The sequence below is a fragment of the Fusarium subglutinans genome (genome assembly GCF_013396075.1).
Source record: "Fusarium subglutinans strain NRRL 66333 chromosome Unknown NRRL66333_c0000040, whole genome shotgun sequence".
Classification (NCBI taxonomy): domain Eukaryota; kingdom Fungi; phylum Ascomycota; class Sordariomycetes; order Hypocreales; family Nectriaceae; genus Fusarium; species Fusarium subglutinans.
This window is the reverse complement of record NW_023502103.1, coordinates 79,488-107,023: the sequence shown is the minus strand read 5'-3', so window position 1 is coordinate 107,023 and position 27,536 is coordinate 79,488. Positions and strand designations below refer to the sequence as shown.

The following is a 27,536-nucleotide window of genomic DNA, read 5'->3' as shown; positions in this document are numbered from 1 at the left end:
CTTTTCTCGGTATTTGTGTTTGAAAAGTTGGAGCTACAGTTAAATATGGCCTTTGTTACTCCTCGCTTGTGCATGGAAAAATTTCCGATGTCAAATACAGTCTACATCAACTTCTTTCCCAACTCATCAGGAATTCTATAAATTTCCCCAGTCTTGTCATCCTGAAGCCAATGTTGTTCTGGAAGAATCGTTGGATTGGGATCTTTAATCGGCTGGATCAAGGTTCGATGCTCATGGTAGTGGATGGACCGCGTACGCTTGGGTTCGTAAATTGTATGAACATGAGGCCTAATATGCTCATGAACAACCGGGTCTTGATTGTGAACCGTTCTGTCAAAGTCGATGCTGTTCTGGAGGTGAAAGTTGGTCTCGTTATTGGTACCGGCGCGGACTTCCTCGTTGATACGATCAAACTCGGCGTTCCTAGGGTGAATAGCCTCCAGGTTCTGGCGAATATTGGCTTCTTGACTTGAGTTTGACTCGAGGTTGACGTCTGATTCTTGGGATAAGGGCTTGATGTGAGTCGCTGCATGTTTGGGCCCTTCTTCACCAATTGCCAATTGTGAGAGCTTTGTTTGAGCAGGATTGGTGTCTTCGTCAAGGTCGAATGGAGTTAAAGGGTCGATATCTATCTCAGGAAGTGTTGGCTCATTCGGAGAAACGGTCAGCCGAGACAACCTCGCTTCAAGTTCATCTGTATTCTCTGCTTGGCTTGGCCTCGCTGTCTGGTATGTAGTGCCCTGGGAGTGTTTTGGCTCTGTCGAATACCGCTGGGATTCACGATAGGATGCATCTTCAGCAGTTTCATCCCCACCACAGCCAGTGGCATCTTCGGGCTCTACACTGGGGCGAGGCCGCTCTAGTCTAGGAGTTCTAGGCGTTGGATCTGCTTTCAACGGTTGAATTGCTGGATGAGCTAGAAAGTCGTCTGTGTTCGGGTCTCCAACCGTAGGCTGTACCTGTGAAGCATCAGGGCCGTTATGCCTCTCAGTCTTTAAACTCCTGCTTAGTAGACTGAGAGATTTCCGATGCCGGGGCTGAGGGTTCCTATTCGACTCAGTCAAGCTGTCCCTGTTGCTTGCTGAGTGCGATTCTGAACCATCGGAAGTGCCAGCTCCATGGAAAAGACGAGATGCCCTCTTCTTGATGGCATTTTTAAGGCGGCCCGCCATGAGACCGGCGCGTTAAAATAGACGTGCCCAACAACAACGGGACAAAAGATAAGTGACAGAAACAGGAACAAGGGTTGGAGAAATCTGAAGTGTATTAGTGATATTACCCATAGTTTACAAGCGTGGTCTCTACGACCTGTGATGAAATGTGACTGTTGTGATGTGATTCGATTCAGAGACACCACATTTCATCATCGAGATATGAAGCATCGTGGTTACAGCATCTTTACGTCACATCACCTTATTTGGCCATTGGCCGAATCGCGAAGTCGGCCGGGATCTACGGACAGGATCTGGTGGAAGTTTGCGTGCGTGTGTGAGTTGAGGCACGATGACGCCGTCCATTTGCAGATTGGCAATGCTAAGCTTCACTAGCGCGCTGTAGGCTCGATCTTGTCTCAGCTCTGCTTGGCAGAACCTGCTCATCATTTCCTGTTATCTCACCCATTCCGTAGACTTTCGGAGAAATTGGACGAGGTTATCACCAATTTCGACACGTCAATGCTCCCCGGTTGCGGATCATCTGCTCCTACCGGCTGCGGCTCAACACGCCATCGACTCGGAAGTGTGAGACATGCATTGAGCCTCTCCCTTGTCTGCTCATATCGTTCTTCGATCATGACGTCGATGAAGGCCTCTTTCAGCTGTAGTCGAGCTGCAGGTGTCAGGCCGCACTGACTCTGGAGCTATCGCTTCCGTTGACGTGGAGGTAGCCGTGGGGATCAAGATACGCGCCAAATGAAGATCGCGGGATGACATGGAAGGCTTGAGGTCATCATCATTGGAGCTTCGATGCGATCCTCCACAATCTCGATAGCTCGGAGCTCACGTTGGAACTCACCGTTGGCTAAGGCCTTGAGATGACGTCCATGATGCTGCCCATAATGAAGAGGCGGGTAGTTCGGGCAACGAGACGACGCAAAGAGTATTCAAGTATATAAGCTTAAACATATCTCGACTTCTTTGGCAATATTCTCATTCTCATCAGCATCATCAGCAGCTTATAAGCCACAGCGAAACAATCATCAACCAGCAATTACCCCTGAATCCCATACACTTATAACCCACAACCCAAATTATACACAATGGAGAAAGCAAAGCAGGCCGTTTCTAGCTTCCTTTCCAACGACGGAAAGCATAGAACTACTGTCGACGAAGATGTTAAGCCTCACGTCACCCAGGAGCACGTTATGCCTCATCAGCATGAACAAGTGACCACTGCCCTTGACAAGGAGGTTCATCAAGAGCATCATCATACGACTGTTCAGCCTATCACTCACAAGGAGACTCTGTAAGTGAATTTCCCGCCCCCATATATTCGTAACTGCTAACAAACTCAGTCCCGAGCAGCATCATCACAACCTTGTCCCTGTAGAGCACAAGACTTTCCACCACGGCAATGAGCAAGACACTCGGGCTACACTCGACCGAGAAGCTGCTAAATACAGAGACACCACCGAGACTCACAGTACCACTCACTCCACTGAGACTGCTCCCGTTCTCACTGGCGAACGAAGTAAGTCACCCAAATTTCATGTCAGCCTGCGGCAAAGCTAACAACGACAATCACAGTTCATCACCATGTCCACGAGCATGTACAGCCCGTAATTAATAAAGAGACTGTCCAGCCGCACGTCGTTCATACCACGATACCCATTCAGTGCGTTACATATGGTGATCGTGATGAGGACACTGAGCTAATTTGATCGGCAGCGAAACCCATCACGCAGCACCCGTTCATCATGGAACTTCTACTCTACCAACTAAAACTCTGGAAGAGTTTACTCAGGAGCGTGGTGGTCTGAAGGAGCGAGCAGCTCAGAAGCTCACCGAGTTTGAGGGGTGTCCCAAGCCATACCGACGAGAGCTCCAGGGCGAACAACTGGAAGGTGATAAATCCATGCACCTCCACGGCCATGGAGACAACTACGGTGAAAACCAGGCTTTTGCTGGCCGAGAGGGCCAGAGTATGGGACGTAACACTGAAGGGCTGGCCGCTGGTGCAGCAGCTGGCGCCGGGGCAGCTGCAGCTTCTCGCAAGCACCGACACGGTATTGGCCACAAGGAACGCCGTGGATCTGCCTCTAGCAGCAGCTCAATGAGCTCTAGTGACGAGGAGTCCCGTGGTTTGGGCAAGTCGTCCAAGACCAAGCACCGTGGTCTTGGTAGCTCAACTGGAACCGGTGTCGGAGCTGGTGCTGCAGCCGCCGCTGCTGGCGCTGCTCATTCTCATCACCAAAACCGCGAAGGTGCTGCAGCTGCTCCCTCTACACTTGAGGGTAACCGGGTCATTGGCAGTAACACTAACACTGCCGGTCTTAACAAGCCTCACACCGGCGAGTATGATCAGGTCAAGACCGGAGGTCTTCACAACGATCCTTTGAACAATCAACACGTAAGTCATCTCAACAGTCATGATTTGGAAAAAAACTAACATGCATAGTCCCGTGGCGACTCTGGCGTTGGTATGCAGACTGGCAAGAAGCCTTCTCTGATCGATCGTCTCAACCCAATGAAGGATGCTGACGGTGATGGAAAGAAGGGACTCTTGGACTAAAGCCTTTGCTCAGTGCTCGGAGGAAGGTGTAAACCGACTGTACGATTAGTGATACATGATTAGTTATGCATGACGCATTCTAGTTTAACTTAATTGTTCTGCATTTACTAAGGTTTCTCAAGCTCCTTCGAAGTATCATGCCATATAGTGTACTTTAGTCTCCATAAAATTGCCTTCTGTCAATTTCTTTGAATGTGATTGATATAACAAGATTTCCTGCAGATGCCCTTGGCACTCGGTAACTTACATACCTAGCTTTTCTACAACGTGGATTATTGATTCGTTGTTCATCATCCCGCACGTTCCCCATGTATGACGTAACCTGTTATCTAAACCCGTATATGGGTGTGAAACTGTCAGTAAACTTTGTTAATGGCAGGATATGTAACTACTGATTGCGATGAACACTGTACGTCCCGGAGATGGTGCAGAAAATATGGACGTCATAACTTGACAACTTATTGCCTGTCAAGAATGGTACCGGCTTCGTTAGCATGCTGATGAATAAGAACTCAACCCAGTATGGATGATCGCAGCTGAGCAATAGGAGAACACTACTCTTACTGAGCATTATTGAGCCCTAGGGAGTAAAAGGCTTTAGAATTTGACTTGGCAACTAATTTAAAAAGGGAAAAGTCCCAATAAGTCTATTAGTATCTTGCAAAGGTTCATCCTCAAGTTATCTAAGTCTTTTGACCACTTAGAATAGAGGTCTAATATTTCCCTGGACTCCCTAATAGTTGATTGCAGGATTCACTGCGACTTCGCTTTCAAGACATTAAACGTACAATCAGTAGTATCTTTTCTCAAACTTTATATGAATATTACTACTCTAATAAACCAGCAGCGACAGTTTCACCTCCACTTCGAATCACAACTCTTTGCCCTGACTCAAGAGGAACCTTGGCCGCCAGTTTGATAACTACTCTCGCGACACCACCAGGCTGCACAACTCTGGGTTTCTTCTTGACAATTGCCCCAGTGGCCTTGTCCAAGGTTGCTGTGATCGAAACGATCTGTCCAGCTGAATGCAGCCGTCCCCGATGGAGATCAACAGGCATGGGCATGAGATGCTCAAACGCCATGGCTTTCATGGTGAAAGTATCACCACAGCTGATAGGATCTTTGGTGTGGCATAGCATATCGCCAACTCGAATGTGAATGGGGTCGATGTTAGTCAAAGCAACACTGACACTTTGTCCAGCAACAGCCCAGTCTTGCATGTCCGAATCCACCATTATTGACTTGACATATGCTTCTTCTCCACTTGGCTGCACTAATAGAGCATCGCCAATCTGAACAGAGCCAGAGTCAACTCGACCAGCAATAGTCGTTGTGCCAAGCTGCGATCTGAAGACCTCAGAAATAGCCATTCGGAACGGGTTCCTCAGAGCGCGTGTTGTTGATGGCTCTGAGTTTTCAAGAGCCTCAATCAGGGTAGGGCCGGTGTACCAAGATGCAGCTTTGTCTTCTGTTCGACGAACAAGATTGTCGCCATTAAGACCAGAAATAGGGATGAAATCAATGTTTTTGGGTTGGAAGCCAAGACCAGCAAGAAATGCATTGACCTGCTGGGCAATTTCGTCAAAACGCTCCTGTGACCAGCCAACCATGTCCAGCTTGTTGACGGCAATGACAAGCCTCTGAACACCCAGACTTCGTAGGAGAAACACATGTTCTCGGGTCTGCCCCTTAAGCCCCTTTTCGTAGGCTCCTGTATTGGCGTCAATGACCAAGATAGCAAAGTCAGCTTGACTGGCACCTGCGATCATGTTGGGTACAAAATCCCTGTGGCCAGGTGCATCAAGAATAGTGAAGCTGGTCTTCTCTGTCTCAAAATGGTTTGTTGCAATGTCGATAGTGACACCTCGTTCTCGCTCCTCACTTCTTTGGTCCATTACCCATGCCAGGGCAAAAGACTGTTTGCCAGACTTTTCAGCCTGCTTTCGGTATCGATCAATAGTGTGCTTCTCAACAAACTTAAGTTCCAGTAACAAGCGGCCCATCAGTGTACTCTTGCCAGCATCAACATGCCCTATTCGGTCAGCAGAGAACATAGGAGAAGAAAAGTAAACTTACCGACTACAACAAAACTGATACTTCTCTTGTTGGAACTATTTTCATATTCCTTCAAAACATCAAGCCCCTTACTTTTAGGGGGCGGAGCCTCAACAACATTCAACTCCGCAACGTCCTTTTCGACTAGAGAAACGTCCCTGTCTTTCTCCTTTTGGGCCTTTTTAGGAGCCTTGGCCACTGGCTTTTTCCCCGCTGAATGGAATTAGATTAGCCGATTATTTCGTCCTTGCAAAACTCGAACCTTTCGCCTGGGCTGCAAGCACCACGTCATCGGGACTGGGTTCGGCGAAAGCTTCGGCGACATAAATGGGAGACGATGTATATGGCATAGCAAAAATCTCGTCAGGCTTTGGGACTTTGGACGGAGCAGATCCAAAGAGCGTCCTGGCAAAGGCGGATGGGGCAGCCCGAGGCATCATGACTGGAAGGTCTTCGTCCATAAGCCATCCCTTGGGAGTAGAATCGATATCTTTCTGGTTGTCGGTGATAGTTGCAACCTCAGTTGATTCCTCTTGGGGTGGCGATTTGACTTGAAGCGTAGTTTCAGGAACCTTGCGAACTTGGCCCAAGATTGGCTGGTTCTCTTTCTGTGGCTCATTGATGGAAAGTCTTTCCAGACCCTTTCCGGCTCGTTCCAGCTCTTTTTTCTCTTCGGTCTTCTTCTTCCTAGCGGCCGCAAGAGCTTGAAGCTTTGACATCTTGGGAGGCCCCTCGCCACCTCCCAATAAGCCACCACGAGGACGCTCTGGCTCAATAAAGACAGCCCGACGCTCTTCAGGTATGCTCATCCATGGCATGTCGTCAAAATGCCATGCCGGAACTCCTAGAGCGGGCGGAAGATCCATGATAGACGTATGCCCGGTTGGCAGACGTCCGTGGTCTGCTCCAGTCCCAAAAAGGCGTTGCGAAGCAGAAAAAAAGACTGACATACCTTCTGGCGCTTTCTTTGCTGGTTTGGGGGCCGGAGCAATGAATGTCTTCATTAAATATGTGACTGATTTGTCGATATCGTAGTAATAGTGCCACAAAGCTTCTTCGATTTGTGCTTTTGTCACTTTATTGGCTTCAGTGCCCAGAGCCCGACGAACCTCTGCTGTTCCCTCCTCCATGGCCTGGCGATCTTCTGGACTGAGCTCGTCTTCTGCTTCATCTTCATAGTCATCTCCGTCGAATTCGGATACTATGTCGTTTGCATTGAAAGTGTGGACGATTCGATGGCGCGACATCTTGTCTAGCTGGGCTGGTAAGGCAAAAGATGGGTTCGGTTGGAAGATGTGGTCTGGCTCAGTTGCTCGAGGGTATTGTTAGAGGGAAGAGTCTGAGGACGGAGAACAGATGATATCGGGGGCTTTTATAGCCAGAAAAGAAAAAGGAGAAAGTGGAATTTGAAGCACTCGCAAGCAGACTTCTCGATCTGCTTCGGAGAGTTTGTGTTCCCAGATTAACTTAGGATAAGGTCTGATTGTGTTTTAATGATGCATCAACGATTGGCACAAGCTGGTAGTGGGGTTCACGCTACCACGACTTATGATCTCACTAAACCAACTGCTGGAAGCCTACCTAAGGTTGTGGCGGGGTCAACGCCTTGAGCCCCTTGTTCGGACTATCTTGTTTCCCCGCGCCGCGCATCGGTGTGCAAGGCACCCAAATCTTCAAAAAATTGAGGTGGGAGACTCGATCAAGAAAACGATAGAAGCTCCGGGCTGCCACCATATTTCGTGGGACTTTTTCGACATCGCCGTAAACGCCTTTAATCTAGCGGATACAGCTCCCCACAGGTGGACAAGCCACAGTCAAAATGGATTCATTGAGTGAGTCCTGCACAGTTTTGTTAATGAGGGGCGAGGGGTAGCTAACGAGGGGACAGATTTGGATGTGTCGAATGGTAATTGCGACGACTTGCCATGATGGTGATTTTCAGCTAACAACAACAGCGGCGGTGATGAAGGATGAGCAAGGCCGACCTTTCATTGTCGTCAGGGAGTAAGTTGACCATCATTGCAGCCTCACCGTTATTTCGAAACCCTTTTAATAATATCTTTTAGTCAGGGGAAGAAGAAGCGCCAGTTTGGCAACGAAGCCGTCAAGTCCCATATTCTCGCCGCTCGAACAGTCGCCAACATCGTCAAGTCTTCTCTCGGACCTCGTGGACTCGACAAGATTCTCATCTCCCCCGATGGAGATATCACCGTAACGAACGATGGCGCTACGATTCTACAGCAGATGGAGATTACAAACCACGTTGCTAAGCTGCTAGTGGAGCTTTCCAAGTCTCAAGACGATGAGATTGGTGACGGTACCACTGGTGTCGTTGTCCTCGCTGGTGCTCTGTTGGAACAGGCTGCCGATCTTATCGACAAGGGAATTCACCCTATTCGAATTGCCGACGGTTACGATCAAGCTTGCGATATCGCTGTTGCCGAGCTCGACAAGATTTCAGACACCATCGAGTTCTCCCGAGAAGAGACCTCCAACCTTGTCAAGGTCGCCCGAACAAGTCTGGGCAGCAAGATTGTGTCCAAATCTCATGACCAGTTTGCCAACATCGCCGTTGATGCCGTCCTCTCCGTTGCCGACCTTGAGCGAAAGGATGTCGATTTTGAGTTGATCAAGGTTGATGGAAAGGTCGGAGGAGCCCTCGAGGACACCCTTCTCGTCAAGGGTGTCATTGTCGACAAGGACTTTTCTCACCCTCAGATGCCTTCAGAAGTCCGAGACGCCAAGATTGCCATTCTCACATGCGCGTTCGAGCCCCCGAAGCCCAAGACCAAGCACCACCTGGATATTACCAGCGTCGAGGAGTTCAAGAAGTTGCAAAACTATGAGAAGGAGAAGTTTATTGAGATGATCCAGCAGATCAAGGACACAGGCGCTAACCTGGCTATTTGCCAGTGGGGTTTCGATGATGAGGCGAACCATCTCCTCCTCCAGAACGAGCTACCGGCCGTCCGATGGGTCGGCGGTCCCGAGATTGAGTTGATTGCTATTGCTACCAACGGCCGAATTGTTCCCAGATTTGAGGATCTCACAGCCGAGAAGCTAGGCAGTGCTGGCATCGTCCGTGAGATGACTTTCGGCACAACACGGGAGAAGATGCTTGTCATCGAGGAGTGTGCCAACACCCGAGCTGTTACAGTATTTGTCCGAGGCAGCAACAAGATGGTGAGTTTTATTGATAGTCAAAACGAAAATAATGCTAACATACCCAGATCATCGATGAGGCTAAGCGATCGCTGCATGATGCCCTTTGCGTGGTACGAAACTTGGTCCGCGACAACCGTGTTGTCTACGGTGGTGGCGCTGCTGAGATTGCTTGCTCTCTGGCTGTTGAGGATGAGGCTGTCAAGACACCCGGTCTTGAGCAGTACGCTATGCGTGCCTTTTCCGAGGCTCTCGATACCGTTCCCATGACCCTAGCCGAGAACAGTGGTCTCAACCCCATCGCTACTCTGGCAGAGATCAAGAGTCAGCAGGTCAAGGCTGGTCCTGAGGGCCGAGGAAAGCTTGGTGTTGACTGCATGGGACGCGGAAACAACAACATGAAGGACGCCTTTGTTATTGATCCTCTTATCGGCAAGAAGCAGCAGCTTCAGCTCGCCACACAACTATGTCGCATGGTCCTCAAGGTCAACAATGTTATTGTGTCGGGAGCGGATGACAACGACTTTTAGATGAAGATAGATGAGCAATGAATGAACACATGCTTGTCAATCTCACCATTGCGAGGATTGGTTATGCAGGTAGATGATATCCATGTATGTATAATCAAAAGTACTGTATATTCTGCGTATTTGATGGTTTTGTTATGCTCAAGTTGATCTGCATATTGGCCATTATGATTGGATGCCCTGTAATGAATGATGTCTGACAGGGATCGGAGAAATTCCAGTTCCCTTGGCTTACGTGCAGAGTAATCCAAACATGTCAAACCTCTTAACAGAATTTATGAATGCATCTTAACCACGAATAAAGACAGATATCAGCCCCATTCAACATCCTCTATGCAGCCTTCTGAGTCTGCGGCATCTGCCCAGCCAAGTTTCTCAGCCGACTGCAATACTTCTACTATCGCCACCAAGAGGCGTCCTATCCCTCGAAAAGGCCATACCAAGTCTCGAGCTGGCTGTTCTAGTTGCAAACGGAGAAGAGTAAAATGCGACTTGACCGCACCAGAATGCAGTGCCTGCGAACGCTTAGGCCTGGAGTGCGAATACCTGAATAGGCCCAGGCATGGTAGTCAAAACTCAACGGCTGTCATCTCACGACCACTGCGAACTGACCCGGTTATGTTCGATTACAACGATCTGAACTTCTTTCGACATTTCCTCTTTGAGGCCTATCCTCCTCTGCCCATAGATGGATTCACAGTGTGGCAAATGGCCTCGCAGCGTTCACATACAGTAAGCCCAATACTTGCCTCGATTATCGGCGTTGTGACTAATACGCAAAAGTATGATTTCTTACTGCACTCCATGCTTGGGCTTGGAGCATCTCATCTAAGTTTAATTACTCCTAATGGGTATGAGAAAGCGGCCTTGAAACATCGAGTTCTAGCAATCAGTGCCTTGAATAAGCACCTCGCAAGACCAGGTCTCACCAATCAAGATGCCGAAGCAGCGTTTGGAGCGATGCTTAACTTGACTTTCCAATCTGCATACATGAACGATGGGCTCATAGACTTTCTCACGATGGTCAGAGGCTGTAAGTTAATCCTCAGCAAACTCTACAGAGCCCCGTTTGCTCATTCCTTCAAGGTTGGCTCGTCGGTACACAACCTCATGTTGATCTGGATCATACCATCTTCAAGACATTCGGCCGTGTAAGCTACCTCGAGAGAATCAAGGCCCTAATACAAGATGGCCATGAGACGAATCATTACCTGGATAAAGTCGTCGCCGAGGGGTTCTGTCAAAGCGTGCAGAAGCTTGGCCCGTTGTGCCACAGCGTTGCTGAGTTGAAATACTTAGCCCATATGCAAAGAATCGCCACCTTAGCATCAACAAACCCTGCCGAAAGTTCGTCTCCCTTATTCATTGGCAAGACTATTGCTAATTTCTAGGCTACCATGAACTCGCTTTCCTATATGATGGGTTTGGAAACCTAAGCAGTAAGGACTTTGCTTCATTCATCGATCCCACGAATTATACTTCACAGCTCGTCATCTTGCACATGCTGGTTCTTGAATTTGTTATGAGCAGGAAAGCAGTTGAAGGAGACAATAGATCTGCATCAGGGAAGAAAGGCTACTACTGCAGAAAAGCTATATCCAAGGTCTGGATTCAGCAGATTCTCGGGAAGCTTCCTGTCGAGTACTACGAATATGGCGAGTGGCCCCTGAGGTTCATCAACAGTCTTAATTACTCGTTTGACGACGAAGACCAAGTTTGGAAACCTTTTTTCCTAAGCCATGGGAGAACACTTATACCAGCAGGAGAGACGCTTTCCCTAGCTGTAATATAGCTTTAAAGTCTATTAACACTACCGAGTACAGTCGTGTTTCTAAAAACAACCGAACCACGGTTGCTAAACCAGCCAACCCAACCTAGATTTGTCTTCTATGCTATCAAATTAATCGCGGAAAGATTGTGGACGAGAAACCTATCAGATATCCCAGTCGACCCTTGATCAATCGACAGTCTATGCGAAGACTATTTGGTCCCCTGAGCAAGCTCAATAGTATCGTCAGTCCGAACAGACTTTGACTGAGCGCCATTTGTTCGAAGATATCGACCAGGGTGATAGAAGCAAAAGATACCTATAGCAACAGCCATCGGCAAGCTTTCAAAAACCCAGAAGAGCCACTCATGGCTGAATGCATATGTGTCTCTTCCTCCAGCAAACTCAACAACACGAAAGATGCAACGAACCTGCCACGTTAGCTTGTGTTGCAACGATGTACAGACGGCTTACCATTATCAAGATACTCGAGATGTAAACTGCAAGGACAACTTTCTGCCAATCCCTAGGAGCATCCTCAACAGCCATACGGAGGGCTAGGACATGGAAGCGTCTAAAAACGCAAAGAAAAAGAGAGAAGGCGGCAAGCTGAAATGCCAATCCGACTATGAGAACCTTGACCCCAATATTCTCCATCTCTCCTTGCCAGTTATCCGAACTTGCGATACCAGAGCCGCTGCCTTGAATGAGAAAGGCGATTACATCGCAGAAAACAAATATTGGGGTAAGGCGACGGCCTGGAATTCGGAGGATTCGGTGATGGGATGTAGGAAGAACGGCAAGTATCAGACGGCTGATTAGAAGGTAATTTCCAGCAGCAATAAGGACCGGAGCGAGAACCGTGTAAGTGAGCGTCAAGACGAAAGGCGTCTGCCGTGTTCGTTAGAGGTGAAAGGAGACTCGACAGCAACGAACCAACTCACGATCTCTGACTGGTTTTGAACAGAATGTATTCTGATATTATAAGCGGCAACTTCAATGGCTGAACCTATAACGACAACAATGAAGTACCAGGCTCGGTATTTGATCAGAGTGAGATATACAATGGCAAGGAAGATTATGCCGTAGACAACAGTACCAACCACAGCAAGTGGGAAGGATGGATCATACATCCAGATGGAATCTTGATCTTGCATGTTGATTCAGTTGTTCAGGCACTTAAAGGTGGTATAAGAATACTGATGCTCATATAGATCGCTGAGTTGTCTTGCTATGATCATCTTTCTCTCGTCATCTAACATCAATTCTATATACATTTTTACAATAAAGAGGCCACGAATTCCATCATTTCTGAATGCGACGAATACGTTGACAATGTTGGAGATATCGTTACCCGGAGTCTTTGGATGCTTATCCCAGTGTCTAGGAAGACTGTGGTTGGTTGTCCAACTCCCTGGATTGCGTGGCCCTGGAGATCGAATGCGATCAATACGAAATGATTTAGACGGCAACCAATTATAAAGATTTCCAACAGTCAAAATGTCCTCGTTTTGATGAGTAAGACAAATAAGAACAGAGCAAGGGTTTCAGGTTATAGTTAAGCTTGTTTTACAAGGGTGCTTTGTTGTATTCACTAACCACTGTTAACCTAGACCTGCAAAGTGATGTTACCAGTTACTGACGAGAACAAGATTCTTTGAACAGCTCTAAATGGCACATTGCCTCTGACAGCCTCGGATGATAGCATAATTTCAACATGGGTAAAAGGATCGGCACAAGGAACAAGGCATTTGGAACCGAGGTGACGTTGGCCCTCACGAGATGAGGGCATTCACATGGACACGTAGCAGTTGCAAGATTCTCGTACGTGTTGTTCATACCTCAAAACACCACATGATGCCATCTCGATATTGACAGCTGTAGGGATTTCTCATGATCGAAAGGCGTGTGAGACAAAAGTGTACTCAGACCCTGACTTGATCGATTGAGGCAGATGATTAGGGTCGGAACGCCATCATGGCATGAGAAGCGTGACCTAAAATTGGTCACGCAAAAGGGAATAAATTTATTGCATCGGGCTTCTCGGTTGATTTACTTAGCGAGTGTAAACAGGCGCTTGGATCTGAGGCTGAGACATAGTCTGATCGCTCCAGAGTCAGCAAGACATGTGAGTTCGGCTTGGATAGAGAGACAATGAAGTTATCATGTCTTCTCTGGTGTAACCGTGGGCGCCTCAGCAGGTAGTCTCACAGCGGCGGAGCGTTGTACTGCCACCCACCAGCCGCAGTTCTCTGGCGCACTGTGACTATTGGATCGTATGTTGTAAATTTATCTCACTTACCGCCGATTAATACACGGTGCTCCGTTATCGTGACTTACCAGGAAAGGGAAACGGGCCGTCAGTGTGAATTGTGCCCCCCCAAAGCGCCTTCACCGATGTTCTGAGTTCGAGGGTGATTATTCTCGCTGTGAGACTCGGAGATGAATGGGGCACCATTGTCGCTGAATGGTGTATGTGAGTCAGTTGAGGGCTTGTTGGTGTTGCATTGATGCGGACGAGATGCTGTACATTTGCATGTAAGTGATAAGTGACTGACCGTGGGGAACCAAGTTGAAGACGGTGAAGAATCGAGATGAAAGATTATTTAATTGAATAATAAAATGTAAATATCTGCTACAGGAAATGCCAACTAAGGATTGGTATTCATATCAATACAAAGTGTATTTTAATAAGATATTATTATACTGATGTCCAATGTCAAGCTCGTGAGTTGGTGAGACACCAAGCAGATGAATTGGCATGGAAGTCAGGGCGTCGTGTGGTTTGCATGATCACCGCCAGATCTACCGTTTGAACCGTATCGACTGCCGTTGAAGATAAAATAAAATTAAATTAAATAGCCAATAAATAATTCGCATTTATTTTAAAATCCGTAAAACAAATAATCCAAACGGTACAGCACCTATTCTGCCTTTCGTCACTCACACAGCACCGGGTTCCCGGGCCTCACCGCCCACTGTGGTCGCTTTAACAGGCCTTGCACGGTCATATGGGCACTCAACTTGCTTCGTTGTCATCCCATCCTCCACTCCCTCACAGACAAAGGTCTTCTCGGCATCCATCACTTTCACTTTAACGCGCACACCCCATCCCATCCACCCACCATCTCTAATAATAATAAGGCGAGGCCTGTCGATTCATGCCATACCATAAACCCCAACGTATAACAAATAAAGATGGATGTCTCTTGCTTCCCCGGGCTTACATGAGACACTCTCCAAATACAACACAACACCAGAAAAACAATACCTAGTAACTTACAGACAGGCCTTCACTCCATTTCTCATGTTTCAACCCGCTTGTCGCACTCTGGCCCTTCTGTTTGCCTATCACGGGTCAACAAACAACGCCCTCATATGCGACGAGCCGTTTTTGAACAAGGAAAAAGGAAATTCTCAAAGACATTGCATTACATGACTGACGGCGGATATATCTATGTCTATGTCTATGTCTATGTCGACCAAGTAATCAGCTTCCATCCTCATAATGGCTTGCTTTGTCCTACATGCAATGCTACGTGATGACCAAGGCCAGGCCCATCAATGCACGACTGTCAAGTGTCAATGTCAATTGATGATGAATCTAGTGACTTCTCATCTGAATTTCTTCTTTTTCCCATTGCTTCTTTGTTGCGGTCAAGTAGCCACGTTCTCTATCTGGTGCTCACCAGATCAAATCAAGTTTGACTGATGGTCTTTCTTCTGGTGCCACGACATCACCGCCTCGTATTGTGATATAGCCATATCCATCACATTGACTGACTGCCTAGCTTAGGTGTTCCTTCATCGTCTGATTTGTTTTCAGGCTCTCACAACGGTTCATCTTGAGATTATCGGGCAGCATCACGGACCCCTACTCATGAATCGATTCGTACATGGCAAAGCTCGGTCATTAATAGACTTGTGATAGATCTCAGCCACCACGGCTTGCAACATGCACGCTTTTAGCCTGAATCCCCGCTGATGACTTCCGAGTGCTATTGTCCAGGCATTATGTATGCTTGATTATTGACAACTTATATCTCGTAAGTAACGTACCGTTCACCGACGTCGATCTGTCAGCCACAGCCCCCGCGAAGCGCAACCCGTGACTTGTCTCGAACGGGCATGTCAATAGATCTTCTCTCATCTCTCAGTCATCTTGTGAATTTGTCGAAGTTGCTCCAATCATCTTGACCCATCATCTCACGAGAGACAAATGTCCAAACGGACGGCCTTCCGGGCGCTTCATGTCGTTCCCCGTCTGCAAGCAGGAAAACCAAGCAACCCCGATCGTCGATGCGGGGATGATCTTGGGGAGGGACTGCAGGCGATAGTTTGCTTCTCCTGTGTGTAAGACAGCGGCAGACGCAGTTGTAGGAGCTGTTACAGTCACCTCCGCCGAGTCAAACAAACATGGCCTCGTCTTATGTGAGTGTCATCCTCGTGAACCGTCTTGTGCACTTCAAAGCTGGATCAACCTTGTACTGTAACACAGGTGGCTGGCTTTGACATTGGCAGGCTTTGACATTGGCAGGCTTTGACATTGGCAGGCCAAAGTCCAAGTGCCAAGAGTCGATGTAGTCAAGCCTTCGCGGGTTGCCCCTGAAAGACACGCATCTTGGCTTTGTCTACACTATCTTGGAAGAGTTTGGGTTAGTTAGGGTGTGCGCTTCCTTGCCCTTTCTTTGTTTTTAGACGTGCCACAGGGCACGCACACGGGATAGCCGTCTTGAACTTCAGAGGACGAATATTTGAGCCAGTGGAGAGCTTATAGAAAAGCTTGGTTTTGCCTTGATTTCTCTATTGGACTTCTTCGTCAATTCTTGCATCTGCATGATTATGATTAGATGCCGTGACTGGGCGGACTACGAAGCTGGTTTCAGCTGGTGATACTGCATCTACCTAGTCTTCCAAGATTGAGTCATCATGAATTAGTAGACAACAAAATGATATGGAGTATGAGTCAATATAAAAACTGTATCAATCATCGAATAGGAACATGGCAATCTCAGTTGAATGTCTTCATATGGAAATGACAGTGACGCCCCATGAGTCACTGTCGATTTCGGGTTAATGTATTTGATTCTGCTCACGTAAGGAATCGACCCCAGAGACGACACAGTGGAGAAGCTCGCCACTCCATCAACATCACGATAAAAACACGACCGTCTCTCTATTCCTATTGATTCCCTAGTTACAGACCATAGCCATTATTTTGAGGCTGCACAGTATTATTCTTTACCTGCGCGGTGTTTGGGTTCATTTTGCATCAATCGCTAGCTTCGACTTCATCCATCGCCAAAATACCACCATTAACTGGCCAGCAACAGCCCACCCTTAAAAACGTCATGATCTCTACCAAAAAGCCAGGCTCGCCACAGACCCGTAAACAGGCTGTGGCTGAAGCCTCTTCCTCTAGAGTCGTCCCAAAGCCTGTGCCAGAATCGCAGGCTCAGGATCCTAGGACATATCAGATCGATCAGCTGCGGCGACGCTATTCGCCAAAGGAAACCACCGCACCAGGCGGTGCGACTTCATTGCTGTTCAAGATTAAGCCCTCGGATCCTGACTTTCCATTTGAGCTGGCTGCCCTCGAGTGTGATCTCCGTGTCCCGCAGGCATATCCGGATGAGAAGCCGGTGTTGCATGTGAAGAACAAGGACATCCCAAGGGGTTTTGGTATCAATATCGAGAGAGGATGGGATGGGCTCGTGGAGGAGAGACCTGGGGCTACGTTGCTCGCTCACACACGAGAGTTGGACAAGAATTTGGAAAAGTTTTTGTCTGAGCAAAAGGCCGAGACAGTCAAGCTCGTGACTTTTGGAGACACGAGGCATGTGGAGGCACAAAAGCCTCAAACAAACGAGCCAGTGCAGTCCAAGCAGGTCTCTGAGCCAACTCCGCCAAAACCTGCTCCCATGCCCTTCAAGTACGTCCCAGAGCCGTCATACACAAGAGACGAAATCGCCGCTGCAAAGGAACGACGTGCTCTTGAGATTCGTCAGCTCGAGGCGCGTATGAAGAGGACACCCGAGTATCGCCGTTCTCCTGACGGCGTTGTGTACACGCTGCCGTTACAACCACTGAAGCGCTCGGAGCTTTCACCAGGACTGCAATCTGTCAGGAGTCTTCACCTGATTATTCCGCTGATATATCCCCTGCAGAACCTCCGCATTCAGCTCAACAATGTCGAGCCTGAAGATGCGGAGCCCGTGGAGGACCTATTCTGCGAAAAGGCAGCTGAGCAACAGCAGATGTCTCTCATGAGTCATCTCAACTACCTCGCACAAAACATCCACAAACTGGCGAAGCAAGCACAGGCACAGGTACCCAAGGTCGAACCAGCAGCACCAGTACCTGAAGATCAACCCCAAGATACAAAGGAAACAGTGCCAAAGTCTGAAGATAGTCATATTCATGTGATTCCACGACCCCCTGAGTGGAACCACGTCGATGGAGATGAATCTGAAGACAGCTCCAGCTCTGATGATGCTGATGAAGGCGGTGCTGTGTTAGAGAATGAGGAGAAGGAACCGCAGGTCGCCATGCCAGGTGAAACCCCTGAACGTGGTACCATGCTGTCGTTTCCGTCTATTGAGTTGCACGGTATTGAAATACTTCAGCTCTCCATCTTGGGTATCAGTGTGAAGTGCGAGCGATGCAAGACAGTCAACGAGGTCACGGGCCTAAAGCCTGACGTCGAGAAGACGTCGAGCTGTAAGAAATGTGCAACTCCGTTTGCCGTCAAGTATCGACCTACCCTGGTTCATGAGCATTCTACTAGGGCTGGGTTCCTTGATCTCGCTGGATGTAAAGTGGCCGATATGCTTCCCAGCACATTTGTCCCAATCTGTGAGAGATGCTCTACTCCAGCACCTGGTCTTGTCTCAGTACGGGGCTCATCTGTCACCAATGTCTGCCGAGACTGCCATGGTCATTTCACTTTCAAGATCCCTGAAGTCAAGTTCCTCTTCATCACGCCTGGTTCGCGCCCTCCGCCTACCGCAGGGCCGCGGCGGAAGCAGGAGAAGCTAGGGCTTCACGCGGGAGAGCAACTCCCCAACAAGGGCGCATGCTCGCACTACCGAAAGTCCTACCGCTGGTTCCGTTTCTCGTGCTGCAGCCGGGTTCATCCCTGTGACAAGTGCCACGATGATCAGGAAGATCATATCAACGAATGGGCCAACCGTATCATCTGCGGCTGGTGTAGTCGCGAGCAAAACTATTCTTCAGCAGTTGAGGCGTGTAGATACTGCGGCCGATACCTGATAGGCAGAAAGGGCCGGGGATTCTGGGAAGGGGGCAAAGGGACCAGAGACAGGAGAATGATGAGTCGGAAGGATCCGAGAAAGTACAAGAGGATTGGTGGTTCGGCAGCTAAAGACAAAGAGACCTAGAATAGGCCTTGGTTGGCGGTTCTTTGTCACAGCTGAGAGGCGCCAGGCTGAAGCCTTCTGAGTGAGTGTGCCGTATATTAGCTGTCAGCTTGGATGTAACCCCAGATCAGCTGAACGATAATGCTCATTGCCACTGGCCATCTATGCCCTTCTCAGCGGTTACGAGCCGCCAGTATTTACACTTGATGTAGATCTGTAACCATGGCGATAATAGAAAAAGGTTGTCACCGTCTCGCAAATAAGAGTACCCAATCTTGGACATGTGAAACGTGTAAAGAGTGGGGGTTACGCAGCCCATTTGTGTGCATCCTGAATCTATTCCCGTCGGTATCTCGCTGTAGCGACGATATGATTTGAAGATGCGGGAATGGAGTGTCACATTGAGTTACGAGGCGTTTGTGCCAGAGCAAACGGCGGCAATTGATGGGGAGGTTGCTATTGGTGATTATTATTATGCTGAGGAGAAATAAATGGCCGAGAATAAAGAATAAATAGGCAAATAAGATGTGAGGATTAAATTGATACCTAGTAATTGGTTCCTGTTACATCCAGTCGGAATGGGGGGATGTAGTCAGCACAATGCTTAACGAATACTTACGAATATCTTGATAAACTTAGTACCTAGGTAGTTACCTGTAAAGTATGGTCATTCGAGAAGGGTCTTTCTATTTAGCGACACGGCAGATTGATCGGGAGATACTGTTATGAGTTCTAGAGTGCAATCAAGTCATCTGCCTTATCTTGTGTTGTCTTCCGTGTGGTTGTTGCGTGCATTTATAAGGTCTGAATGACGATACATTGGCGAGCACCCCCGTAAAGATGATGTTGATGGATGTAAATATTGATTGGATGCAGAGTTTTCAGGGTGTGCATTGAATGAAGTTGTACTCAGCCGCTGGACATCACGCAATTCTTCATCACTCTGCCATTATGTACATACTGCAGGGCATGCGCTGTAATGCTGCTGCAACTCACATGCATCCTGCGAACTGCTGTTGGTATGTGAAGCGAGAGAGTTTTCTCAGCGGTATCGGACGATATATCCAAGATATTGTATTGCTGATACTGGCGACATCGGATGTGATGGAGGTTGAGACGCGACGTGCTGCGCGGGATCTGTTGGGGTTGGGGATGGGAGCGTGGGATGTGGTGAGATGATTTGATAAGGTAGATAACAAGTGAACGTCCTTCTGGAAACTGAAAACATGTCACGCGTGAAGATGAAATCCATGTTAAACTTGTTTGGGCATAACAAGTCGTGACTTGCTAATGCTAATGCTCTGAGCATGACAGGACGACCAACGAACGGTATGCAGGTAGTCAGGTACTGTAGCGCAAGCTGCCAAAGAACATGGTCCACGCACGATTGAACAACAATGAACCAATGTCTGAGCCTTGTCAAAGCACAATGTACTGTGAGTCGAGTTGAAGCCATCGCCAAATAAAGTGATTCCATACCTAACCAAGGCAATGCTGTGGCGTACCAGTTTACCCCACAGTCCACTCTGAATCATGGATGGACCCTTGTAAAATGCATCACAGGACGTGATCTAGCTTCTGGAGCTGAAGTGTATTTCTGGCTTCTTCTCTCTGCCACATGGGGAATATTGAAACAAACACAGACTTGTTGCCCCTGACCTGACGCCTTGACAAGAGAGTGCACTGTTTGCTCCACTCCCCTTTCTCTGATACTATACTTGGCCGAGTAATGAAAGAATGAAAGAGGCGCCTGAATGACCGCGGATCAACGGACAGACGCGCCGGACCGTCGCTGGTGCCCATCACGGGACCTGATTATGGCTTGACGGGGATGAGATCCGTCGTTAGTTCAGTGTATTGTGAAACTAAAAGAGAGAGTCAGTTGGGTTGAGGTCAGATCATGTCAGGGCAGAGTTCAATGGCTTTGACTATGGCTTGTGAGAGGTATTTGGCCACAAAGCTTCGACTGATCAGGATCAGTCTAATACCTGCTCTAGTCACACCCTCTCTCTAACTGAACAATCCGTCTGTTCCCTTTGTCGAGTATCACTTAACAAACAGATGACCTTGATATGAAACAACTAAATATATCAATCATCTCGGTCAACCTTGTTAGCATAGTTTTGGCCACGGCGCCCCCGGAGACCAGACAGACTCACACGTGCGCCATGACCCCCATCCTCCAAGGCTTGTTCCAGGCTTCATCCCATGTCTATCATGCCCTTTCAGGCTCCTCATCTCATTGTCCCTGTGCCAAGCAAACGTTCCCGACTCAGGCTTGCCCCCGCGGGTCTTCTTCCGGCGCCATAGAGGGCCCCTGGAAGTGACAGACAGGGGGGCCTAAGCCCTTCTAGAAGGTCAAAGCCGGCATGGCTGATATCGTGAGCTGATACCCAGTGGTGTATTTATTTTATTAGACAAATGATAATATTTCATTCCATTTTATTATTTTAGTTGACTTGTTTAAACGGTCGTTTATTCCATGGCTACTAAACGGTGACCGTTTACTTCATCACCAGCATATTCATTTTATGTAGTTGATAACGGGTGATCCCGATACTGCGTTAATTACCAACTTATGGATGATGACCACAGTAGCTTCTGCCATTGGCTTCAGTCCACAGACTCAACACCGCATCATCCATTCTATCTCACACTGAGTCAATATGGAGCTGTAACTGATACGATATTCAATCGATTTACGGTTTCCCAACTGTCTGCATTAAATCAAAACATTAAACCTCCAGATTCACCATTGAAACCAATTCGCGTCCCAGAACCCTTTAGCCTAAATTCGTCATCCTGGCGTCGTTAATTGCTTGTCTATGGCCCCCCAACCTCAATCTACAACTCGCCTCCCTGATCTGATGAGACTTACCGAGCTGCACTCTGCACCCCGGGACTCTCAACCCATGGTCCCCGCTATCGTATCTCAGCTTCTGTCGGAGGTCAACCCGTGAGACCGTCAACCCCATGAGGAATTTTTGCATTGGTAACGAATAGGCGAATTCCTTAGGCTTCAGCGGATACCCTGATTGGATCTTCTCAACACAGTTGCTCCGTCAAGACAGCAGGGCATGGGTATAACAAAAAGAACGGCGTGGATTTGGGCTTTAATCCTGGGGAGTGCGCTCAAACGATCGACGAGGCTCATCTCGACCCTTGGCTTCGCTTCCCATTGTCTTGGAACTCCATAGATATCGCGGCTAAAGCAAGGGGTATGTTGGGCATCACCAACAAACGAGCTTCCGCAATGGCTAGTTCGGGACGAATAAACCACCGGAGCTCTGGTTTGATTGCTCCGTAGCCTTATGGAGAATCTTGCCTGAGAAACAATACCAGACCCGCCCTATCGCGGTATCCGAGAAACGACTTTCCGGTATCAGCTCTGCACTGACTGGACCATCCGGATCCTCTGGAAGTTTCGGGCACCTTGCAAACAGACACAGGATCATGGCTAGGCCAGCCAAGATGCTGCCTGTCATCCAGAGACACTGCAGCGCTTTCGTCACAGCGCTCATCATGTGCTCGTGCTGGCCAAGGCTTCCATGTTCAACAGATGTTTTGATCATCTTCAAGGCATTGCTGATCTGAGCTGTGTCGAGGCCTAGCTTCCCGAGCTCTCTTTCCAGCTGGACGGAGAAGACCGCGATACCAATGGCTATTCCCATGCATTGGCCCATCGTCCGAAGCAGATAGATCATGCTGATTGCATGTCCAGCGTCCTCCTCTCGGACCGTGGCTTGTACACCAATGTTCATGACTGGAATAAGGAGGCCTATTGCGATGCCCAGGAACAAGGTCATGACCAAGATCACCCACGTCGGGGTGTCCTTGTCAAGAATTGTCAAAACTCCAAACATGGTGACCATAAGAGCCCAACCACCAAGCAAGAAGCCCATGTATCGTCCTGTCCTGTATGCCACAATTCCTACGACAGCCGCCATAGGAGCAACAGTGATAGTAGCCGGAAGTGCCCATACACCAGCCATAAGCGGTGCCTGGCCTTTGATGCCAAGAAAGTAGACGGCAAGATAATATAGAACCATCCACATGAGACTGCCGTGGATGGTCGCACTAGCAAACTGGAGGACTGTCGATCGATGTTGGAACAAGCTCTTTCGAAACATGGGCTTTTTTGTCGTCTTCTCGTAGAATCCCAGCCCTAGGAATGCGAGGGACGAAACGACTAGAGGAACGATTACTGCCGCTGATTTCCAGGGGAAGCGTGAGCCACCCCAAGTCAGAGGGAGTAAAAGACTGACGCTCGCGATGATATAAAGGAGAATCCCCACCCAGTCCAGGTTCTTGATGAGACGCAAGTTTCGCTTCCCTTTGTCATACCCTAGGAGAAACATGGCTCCTATCAGGCTACTTCCGAGCAATGGAAGGGTGCACCAAAAGATCCATCTCTGCAACAATTAATATCGGGACATGTGGTGTGGTAATGAGGGATACAAACCCATTGGGAATCTTTATTCTGAACAACAGCTCCTCCAATTAGGGGTCCAGCAATAGTTCCTAAAGCCCAAGAGACATGCTGATACGACATCCATCGAGAACGCTCACGAATCGCGAACATGTCGGCGTGGATGATACCCGACAATGCCTGAGGTCCTCCCGATCCTACTCCTTGCACAGCTCGACCTGCAAGAAGCATCATACTGCTTTGCGCAGTGCCGCAGAGCACCGTTCCAGCGATGAATATGACCAGGGATGCCATGTATGCTGGCCTTCTGCCCACAACATGTGCCATTTCGGCGAATATGGGCTGGGCTATAGCTGTCGCTAATAGGAACACGGAGCCCATGCTCAGGCTTTCGGAAAAGGAGGCATTCAGTTCTCTTGCGAGCGACTGGACCTCTGTGTTGGTGATTGCTTCACAACTGGGAGGGGCAACTTACAGGAAGGGCAACGCAGATGCAGGTCGCGTCGAATGACTGAACGAGAGAAACCGTATTCATCACAAGCAGTATACTCACCTTTCGACTATGACTGAGCTCTGCTTTAACTCCATGTTGTTCTTGGACTTCGGCTTGGGAGGCAAGAGGTGCAGCGACCTCCTCGATCTTTTCAGTCGTCGTGTTTGCCATGATTGAACAGTTGCAAGGATGGAAGAAATTCAATTACGACATCTCACGCAATACATCTGGAGTTTATAAGCAGGTCAAATAGCCAATACCTCCTTGACAAGAGCACGTAAAGTTTCGGGGCTTTTGTTTACAAAAGGTTAAATAAGTAAATAAGGACAGGTATGATCACGGGGACGTTTGGGGTTCTCCATCTTTACATACTCAACTTTAGAAATGTTCCTCAAAAGTCTTTTCCTATTCATCAGAAACAACAGCCATGGAACACCTTAGCGGCCCCGTGATTCTTTCTGGATTCCTCATGTCCAGTGTTGTTTACTGGCATGTTTACTATCTTGCTGACTACCTCCTCCGCAAGTACGCACCAACAGTCCACGAGCGACTCAAGCAGGAAGACGAAATACGGAAGCTTATGCCTCTCGTGATCACACTTGCTCGAATGGCATTTGGTCTTACCGTGGTTCTGCCGTCCTGTGTCCAAGCTACGAGAACTACACCATGGGGAGTTGATCAGCCCCTGAACAACGCAGGGAAAGTCTGTGTCGTATCACAGCTTGCAGTGTGGTCCAACGAGTTGCCTCAGGCACGGCTCTACTCTATGGAGCTGTTCGTACATCATATTCTCTGTCTCGTTGCGACATCCAACATCATTCTTTCTCCACCAATACACCAGATCAAACCCCTTTACATCTACTTTGGGTCACAGTGTGGTGATATCGGGCCAGGATCTGTCATGATACTACGAATGGCTGGCCATAAGCTCAAGACTTCGAAGTTGTTGTACAATGTTTCCTTGGGATCCACGTTACTGTTGATCTTTGGTCGCGTCGGAGGCTCTTTGTACACCCTCACCCAAGTCCTCACCGACCCCTATAACCTCGCCGACTGGGTAAGCGCCCTCGGAATCTTGGTCTTTGGGTCCTACTCTACATATAATGCGTTTCAACATCTGAGACGCCTCGAGATTATCAGAGTTGATCCCGTGAGGTACAAGGTCACCTACTTCTGCCAGTTCGCAGTGCCTGTATCGCACTCGTTACTGGCAGTCGCATGTAGCATTACGCTTCTCTCAAGCTTGTTCCTATATGGAATCTACCTTGGACGGCCCTTGAGGCCTGGTGAAACACATCGACTATCACTTCACACCCTTATTGCTGTTGCACTTGGCATGACGGGAGCTTTGGTCGCAAGGCTCGCTTACCCGCATAATGCTTCCCGATCTAATCCATGGGGGCGTTTGTACGTTCCGTTTGGCGCGATTTTGGCGGTGTCATGTATATCAGTCATCAGCACTTTCACGAGCTATACGGACCAGAACACAGTTATGGCATCGATAGGGGTCAGCTTACCTCTGTTCTTCAGTCTAGTCAGGGTAGCCCAATACTACGCAGCCAAGGATGTAGAAGTAGTGCGTGATGCGAAGCTATCTCCAGGCGACAGCTTCATAAGGAGACACGTCGAGGTAGCCCTTGAACATGCTGTCATATTCGCCATCCTTCTGGGAATCTTGGTCATCAACCTCCTGAGTCTCCCAGAGGCAGCCCGTCTTTCCATTGCAGCATGCCTTGTCGTGCAACTTCGATATCGTTGGAACATCGCACCTCTAGCCGCTGCAAATATCCATGGGCTGGCAGGCGCTTTGCTGGCTATCTTACTCATCGTGTTCGAGCCTGGCTTCATTGCTTTTGCCACGGCTGGAAGATTCATCCGCCTTCAAACTTCCTGGTCCGCCATTTTTCAGAACTATCTGCTTCTAGGAGGAACTGTCATGGCTGCTATCTCTGTGCCTAGAACCGAGACTGCATCACGGCCATGTGAAACTGTGAAGAAGCCTTGCAGGTCGAAGAGGTTTCACCCTATCACCATCATCTTCGTCTTTTTCTGCATTTTGCAGGTAATGCTGATTGCGAAGTACATGACTTTCGATGGGAAGACCCCAGAGGCTTGTCCTGGTTTTGTGAACTTTAGATCAATCTTTTCAGACGTTTACACTTGGGTGGGCGCACTTCACATGGCTTCATTGCCCGTGGTTGTTTTACAGCAGTTGGAGTAGAGGAAGCATGAGGTACCTCTATTTCAAAGGTCACAGGCGGTAAGGCAACCAAACGTATTACTTACCTACCTAGGCTCTTGATCAAGCTGGGCCCTCATGCACTCATGCACTCACCCGTTATCCTATAATTCGTTCCCTCTCCACTGCTCGTTTGGCTCCATTGCCTGACACCTGCCGGGCACTGGCAGCTCAGCCTGGCCCTTTCACCTCGTCACTGAATCAGTGGCTCAGGTAACTTTACTATTCTCTCTACCTTACCCACTCCCTCTCTCTTACTTCGCCATTTGTTTATTCCTTTCATCTCTGCAGTGCGTGACCGAGACTCCTCCCATTTCTTACGCCTCCCAAACTCTCGTCATGTCGGCAGAACAATCACGGGAGGACACTCCTTCGCAGCGAGAGAAAAACCTCTCTATAAAACTTGAAAAGGCAGAGTTGGCTCTTCAAGCCAATTCGCAACGGGAAGCCGAACTCCTCACTGAACTTCTTCGAGCCAAGGCGACACTCCTGGATGAATCCCAGCAGCGCGAGCATCGCCTTTCGGCCCAGCTGGAACAAACCTCAGCAGATCTTGATGCGTCTCAGAAAAGAGAGCAGCAGACTTTGACTCTTTTTGAAAAGCTCACTTCCGAGTTTGAAGCCTTGAAAAAGAGCGCTGGCGGTCCATCGTCGGAAATACTTGAGAAAGAGGCCGCTCTCGTTGCGTCTCGACAGCAGGAAAGACAACTGTCAATGGAGCTTCAAAGTGTCAAGAATGAGCTTTCCTCCTGCAAAGACAGCCGAAAGCCTATCGAGAGAGAACTTGCAGACACAAAGAAGGATTTAGAACGATCGCGAAACTCCGCAACAGAGCAATCAGCTCGCCTCGATGAGGCCAACAAGAAGATCCGAGAACTTTCGAAAGAGGCAGAACAGTCCAAACTAAAGATTTCCGAGATGAGCAAGGCCAGTGAGCAGGCAGGCCGTAGCTACCAGAGCCTTTGGTCTCGGTACAACAGACTACAGGAATCGAACAAGAACAACCGTTATTACCAGCAGTCAACATACCACTGGCCACCACTCCAAGCACCATCTCAGAGCTTTCGATTCGACGACCAGCCACGGAATGTAAATCCTATGTTTAACTTCAACCTCGGAGCGAATCAGCAAGGGTCGCAAGTCAATGTGGCACAGAGGTTCGGAACACAGTCACACTCGACGACCACATTCGGCGCAGTAAGTGCTATACAGCCAGGAGGCTCACGGTCGTTCAGTCACAACGACAGCTCTCAATCAAAGTATTCTTTCAACGGTTTTAGACCTGCCACACTGAAGCTCTCTAATCCCCCCAATGGACCCGGAAACCAGAAACGGCAACAAGATAATCAGATCCAGCAAGGCGCAGCCGATCCCAAGAGACTCAAGAAGGAGACATGAATTTTCAGAATGATTTATGTCGAGATAAAAAGCTTTTCAACACACTTCAAAATTGCGAAACGAATGATTGGTGTCTTTCCCTGACAAAAGACCGGAGCTGGGTGTGCGATATACCAAGTCACGCATATAAAGGCATTTTATACAATGTCTATGGTCATTGGACGTCGGGAAGGATGTTGAAAGCCCAAATTTTTGAGCACTACGGATAGTGGATGAAAGCAGGGTGTAAGGAACACATGGATGGGCGAAAATAGACAGATATGCTGTCAGGATCATGGCTGCGGATTTCAGCGATATGTGAAGGACGACTCCATAGAAAGAGTCTATATTTACTGGCATTTGTAATTTTGATGC

General features: G+C 48.5%; 10 protein-coding genes across 10 annotated transcripts; 6 read left to right on the top strand and 4 right to left on the bottom strand.

The window, feature by feature from the left end:
* Window positions 1-101: 101 nt before the first annotated feature.
* On the bottom strand, window positions 102-1,172 carry FSUBG_4412 (uncharacterized protein; the record flags this gene model as incomplete). The annotated part of the gene is made up of 1 exon (XM_036682399.1): window positions 102-1,172. One exon carries the CDS (start codon window positions 1,170-1,172, stop codon window positions 102-104), a length of 1,071 nt encoding a protein of 356 aa, XP_036540028.1.
* A 1,085-nt stretch (window positions 1,173-2,257) lies between these two features.
* On the top strand, window positions 2,258-3,729 carry FSUBG_4411 (uncharacterized protein; the record flags this gene model as incomplete). The annotated part of the gene is made up of 5 exons (XM_036682398.1): window positions 2,258-2,463; window positions 2,513-2,688; window positions 2,745-2,832; window positions 2,886-3,567; window positions 3,616-3,729. 5 exons carry the CDS (start codon window positions 2,258-2,260, stop codon window positions 3,727-3,729), a joined length of 1,266 nt encoding a protein of 421 aa, XP_036540027.1.
* An 827-nt stretch (window positions 3,730-4,556) lies between these two features.
* On the bottom strand, window positions 4,557-7,034 carry FSUBG_4410 (elongation factor 1-alpha; the record flags this gene model as incomplete). The annotated part of the gene is made up of 3 exons (XM_036682397.1): window positions 4,557-5,764; window positions 5,809-6,000; window positions 6,050-7,034. 3 exons carry the CDS (start codon window positions 7,032-7,034, stop codon window positions 4,557-4,559), a joined length of 2,385 nt encoding a protein of 794 aa, XP_036540026.1.
* A 572-nt stretch (window positions 7,035-7,606) lies between these two features.
* FSUBG_4409 (t-complex 1 subunit epsilon) lies at window positions 7,607-9,479 on the top strand (the record flags this gene model as incomplete). Its single annotated transcript, XM_036682395.1, has 4 exons — window positions 7,607-7,619; window positions 7,743-7,791; window positions 7,854-8,970; window positions 9,018-9,479. 4 exons carry the CDS (start codon window positions 7,607-7,609, stop codon window positions 9,477-9,479), a joined length of 1,641 nt encoding a protein of 546 aa, XP_036540025.1.
* A 1,017-nt stretch (window positions 9,480-10,496) lies between these two features.
* FSUBG_4408 (sterol uptake control 2) lies at window positions 10,497-11,268 on the top strand (the record flags this gene model as incomplete). The annotated part of the gene is made up of 3 exons (XM_036682394.1): window positions 10,497-10,509; window positions 10,563-10,823; window positions 10,868-11,268. 3 exons carry the CDS (start codon window positions 10,497-10,499, stop codon window positions 11,266-11,268), a joined length of 675 nt encoding a protein of 224 aa, XP_036540024.1.
* Window positions 11,269-11,456: 188 nt separating this feature from the next.
* Window positions 11,457-12,401, bottom strand: FSUBG_4407 (RTM1; the record flags this gene model as incomplete). Its single annotated transcript, XM_036682393.1, has 3 exons — window positions 11,457-11,675; window positions 11,719-12,135; window positions 12,189-12,401. 3 exons carry the CDS (start codon window positions 12,399-12,401, stop codon window positions 11,457-11,459), a joined length of 849 nt encoding a protein of 282 aa, XP_036540023.1.
* A 4,194-nt stretch (window positions 12,402-16,595) lies between these two features.
* Window positions 16,596-18,644, top strand: FSUBG_4406 (uncharacterized protein; the record flags this gene model as incomplete). The annotated part of the gene is made up of 1 exon (XM_036682392.1): window positions 16,596-18,644. One exon carries the CDS (start codon window positions 16,596-16,598, stop codon window positions 18,642-18,644), a length of 2,049 nt encoding a protein of 682 aa, XP_036540022.1.
* Window positions 18,645-21,880: 3,236 nt separating this feature from the next.
* On the bottom strand, window positions 21,881-23,716 carry FSUBG_4405 (multidrug transporter; the record flags this gene model as incomplete). Its single annotated transcript, XM_036682391.1, has 3 exons — window positions 21,881-23,035; window positions 23,086-23,478; window positions 23,528-23,716. 3 exons carry the CDS (start codon window positions 23,714-23,716, stop codon window positions 21,881-21,883), a joined length of 1,737 nt encoding a protein of 578 aa, XP_036540021.1.
* A 256-nt stretch (window positions 23,717-23,972) lies between these two features.
* On the top strand, window positions 23,973-25,766 carry FSUBG_4404 (uncharacterized protein; the record flags this gene model as incomplete). The annotated part of the gene is made up of 1 exon (XM_036682390.1): window positions 23,973-25,766. One exon carries the CDS (start codon window positions 23,973-23,975, stop codon window positions 25,764-25,766), a length of 1,794 nt encoding a protein of 597 aa, XP_036540020.1.
* Window positions 25,767-26,123: 357 nt separating this feature from the next.
* On the top strand, window positions 26,124-27,182 carry FSUBG_4403 (uncharacterized protein; the record flags this gene model as incomplete). Its single annotated transcript, XM_036682389.1, has 1 exon — window positions 26,124-27,182. One exon carries the CDS (start codon window positions 26,124-26,126, stop codon window positions 27,180-27,182), a length of 1,059 nt encoding a protein of 352 aa, XP_036540019.1.
* Between the last annotated feature and the right edge of the window lie 354 nt (window positions 27,183-27,536).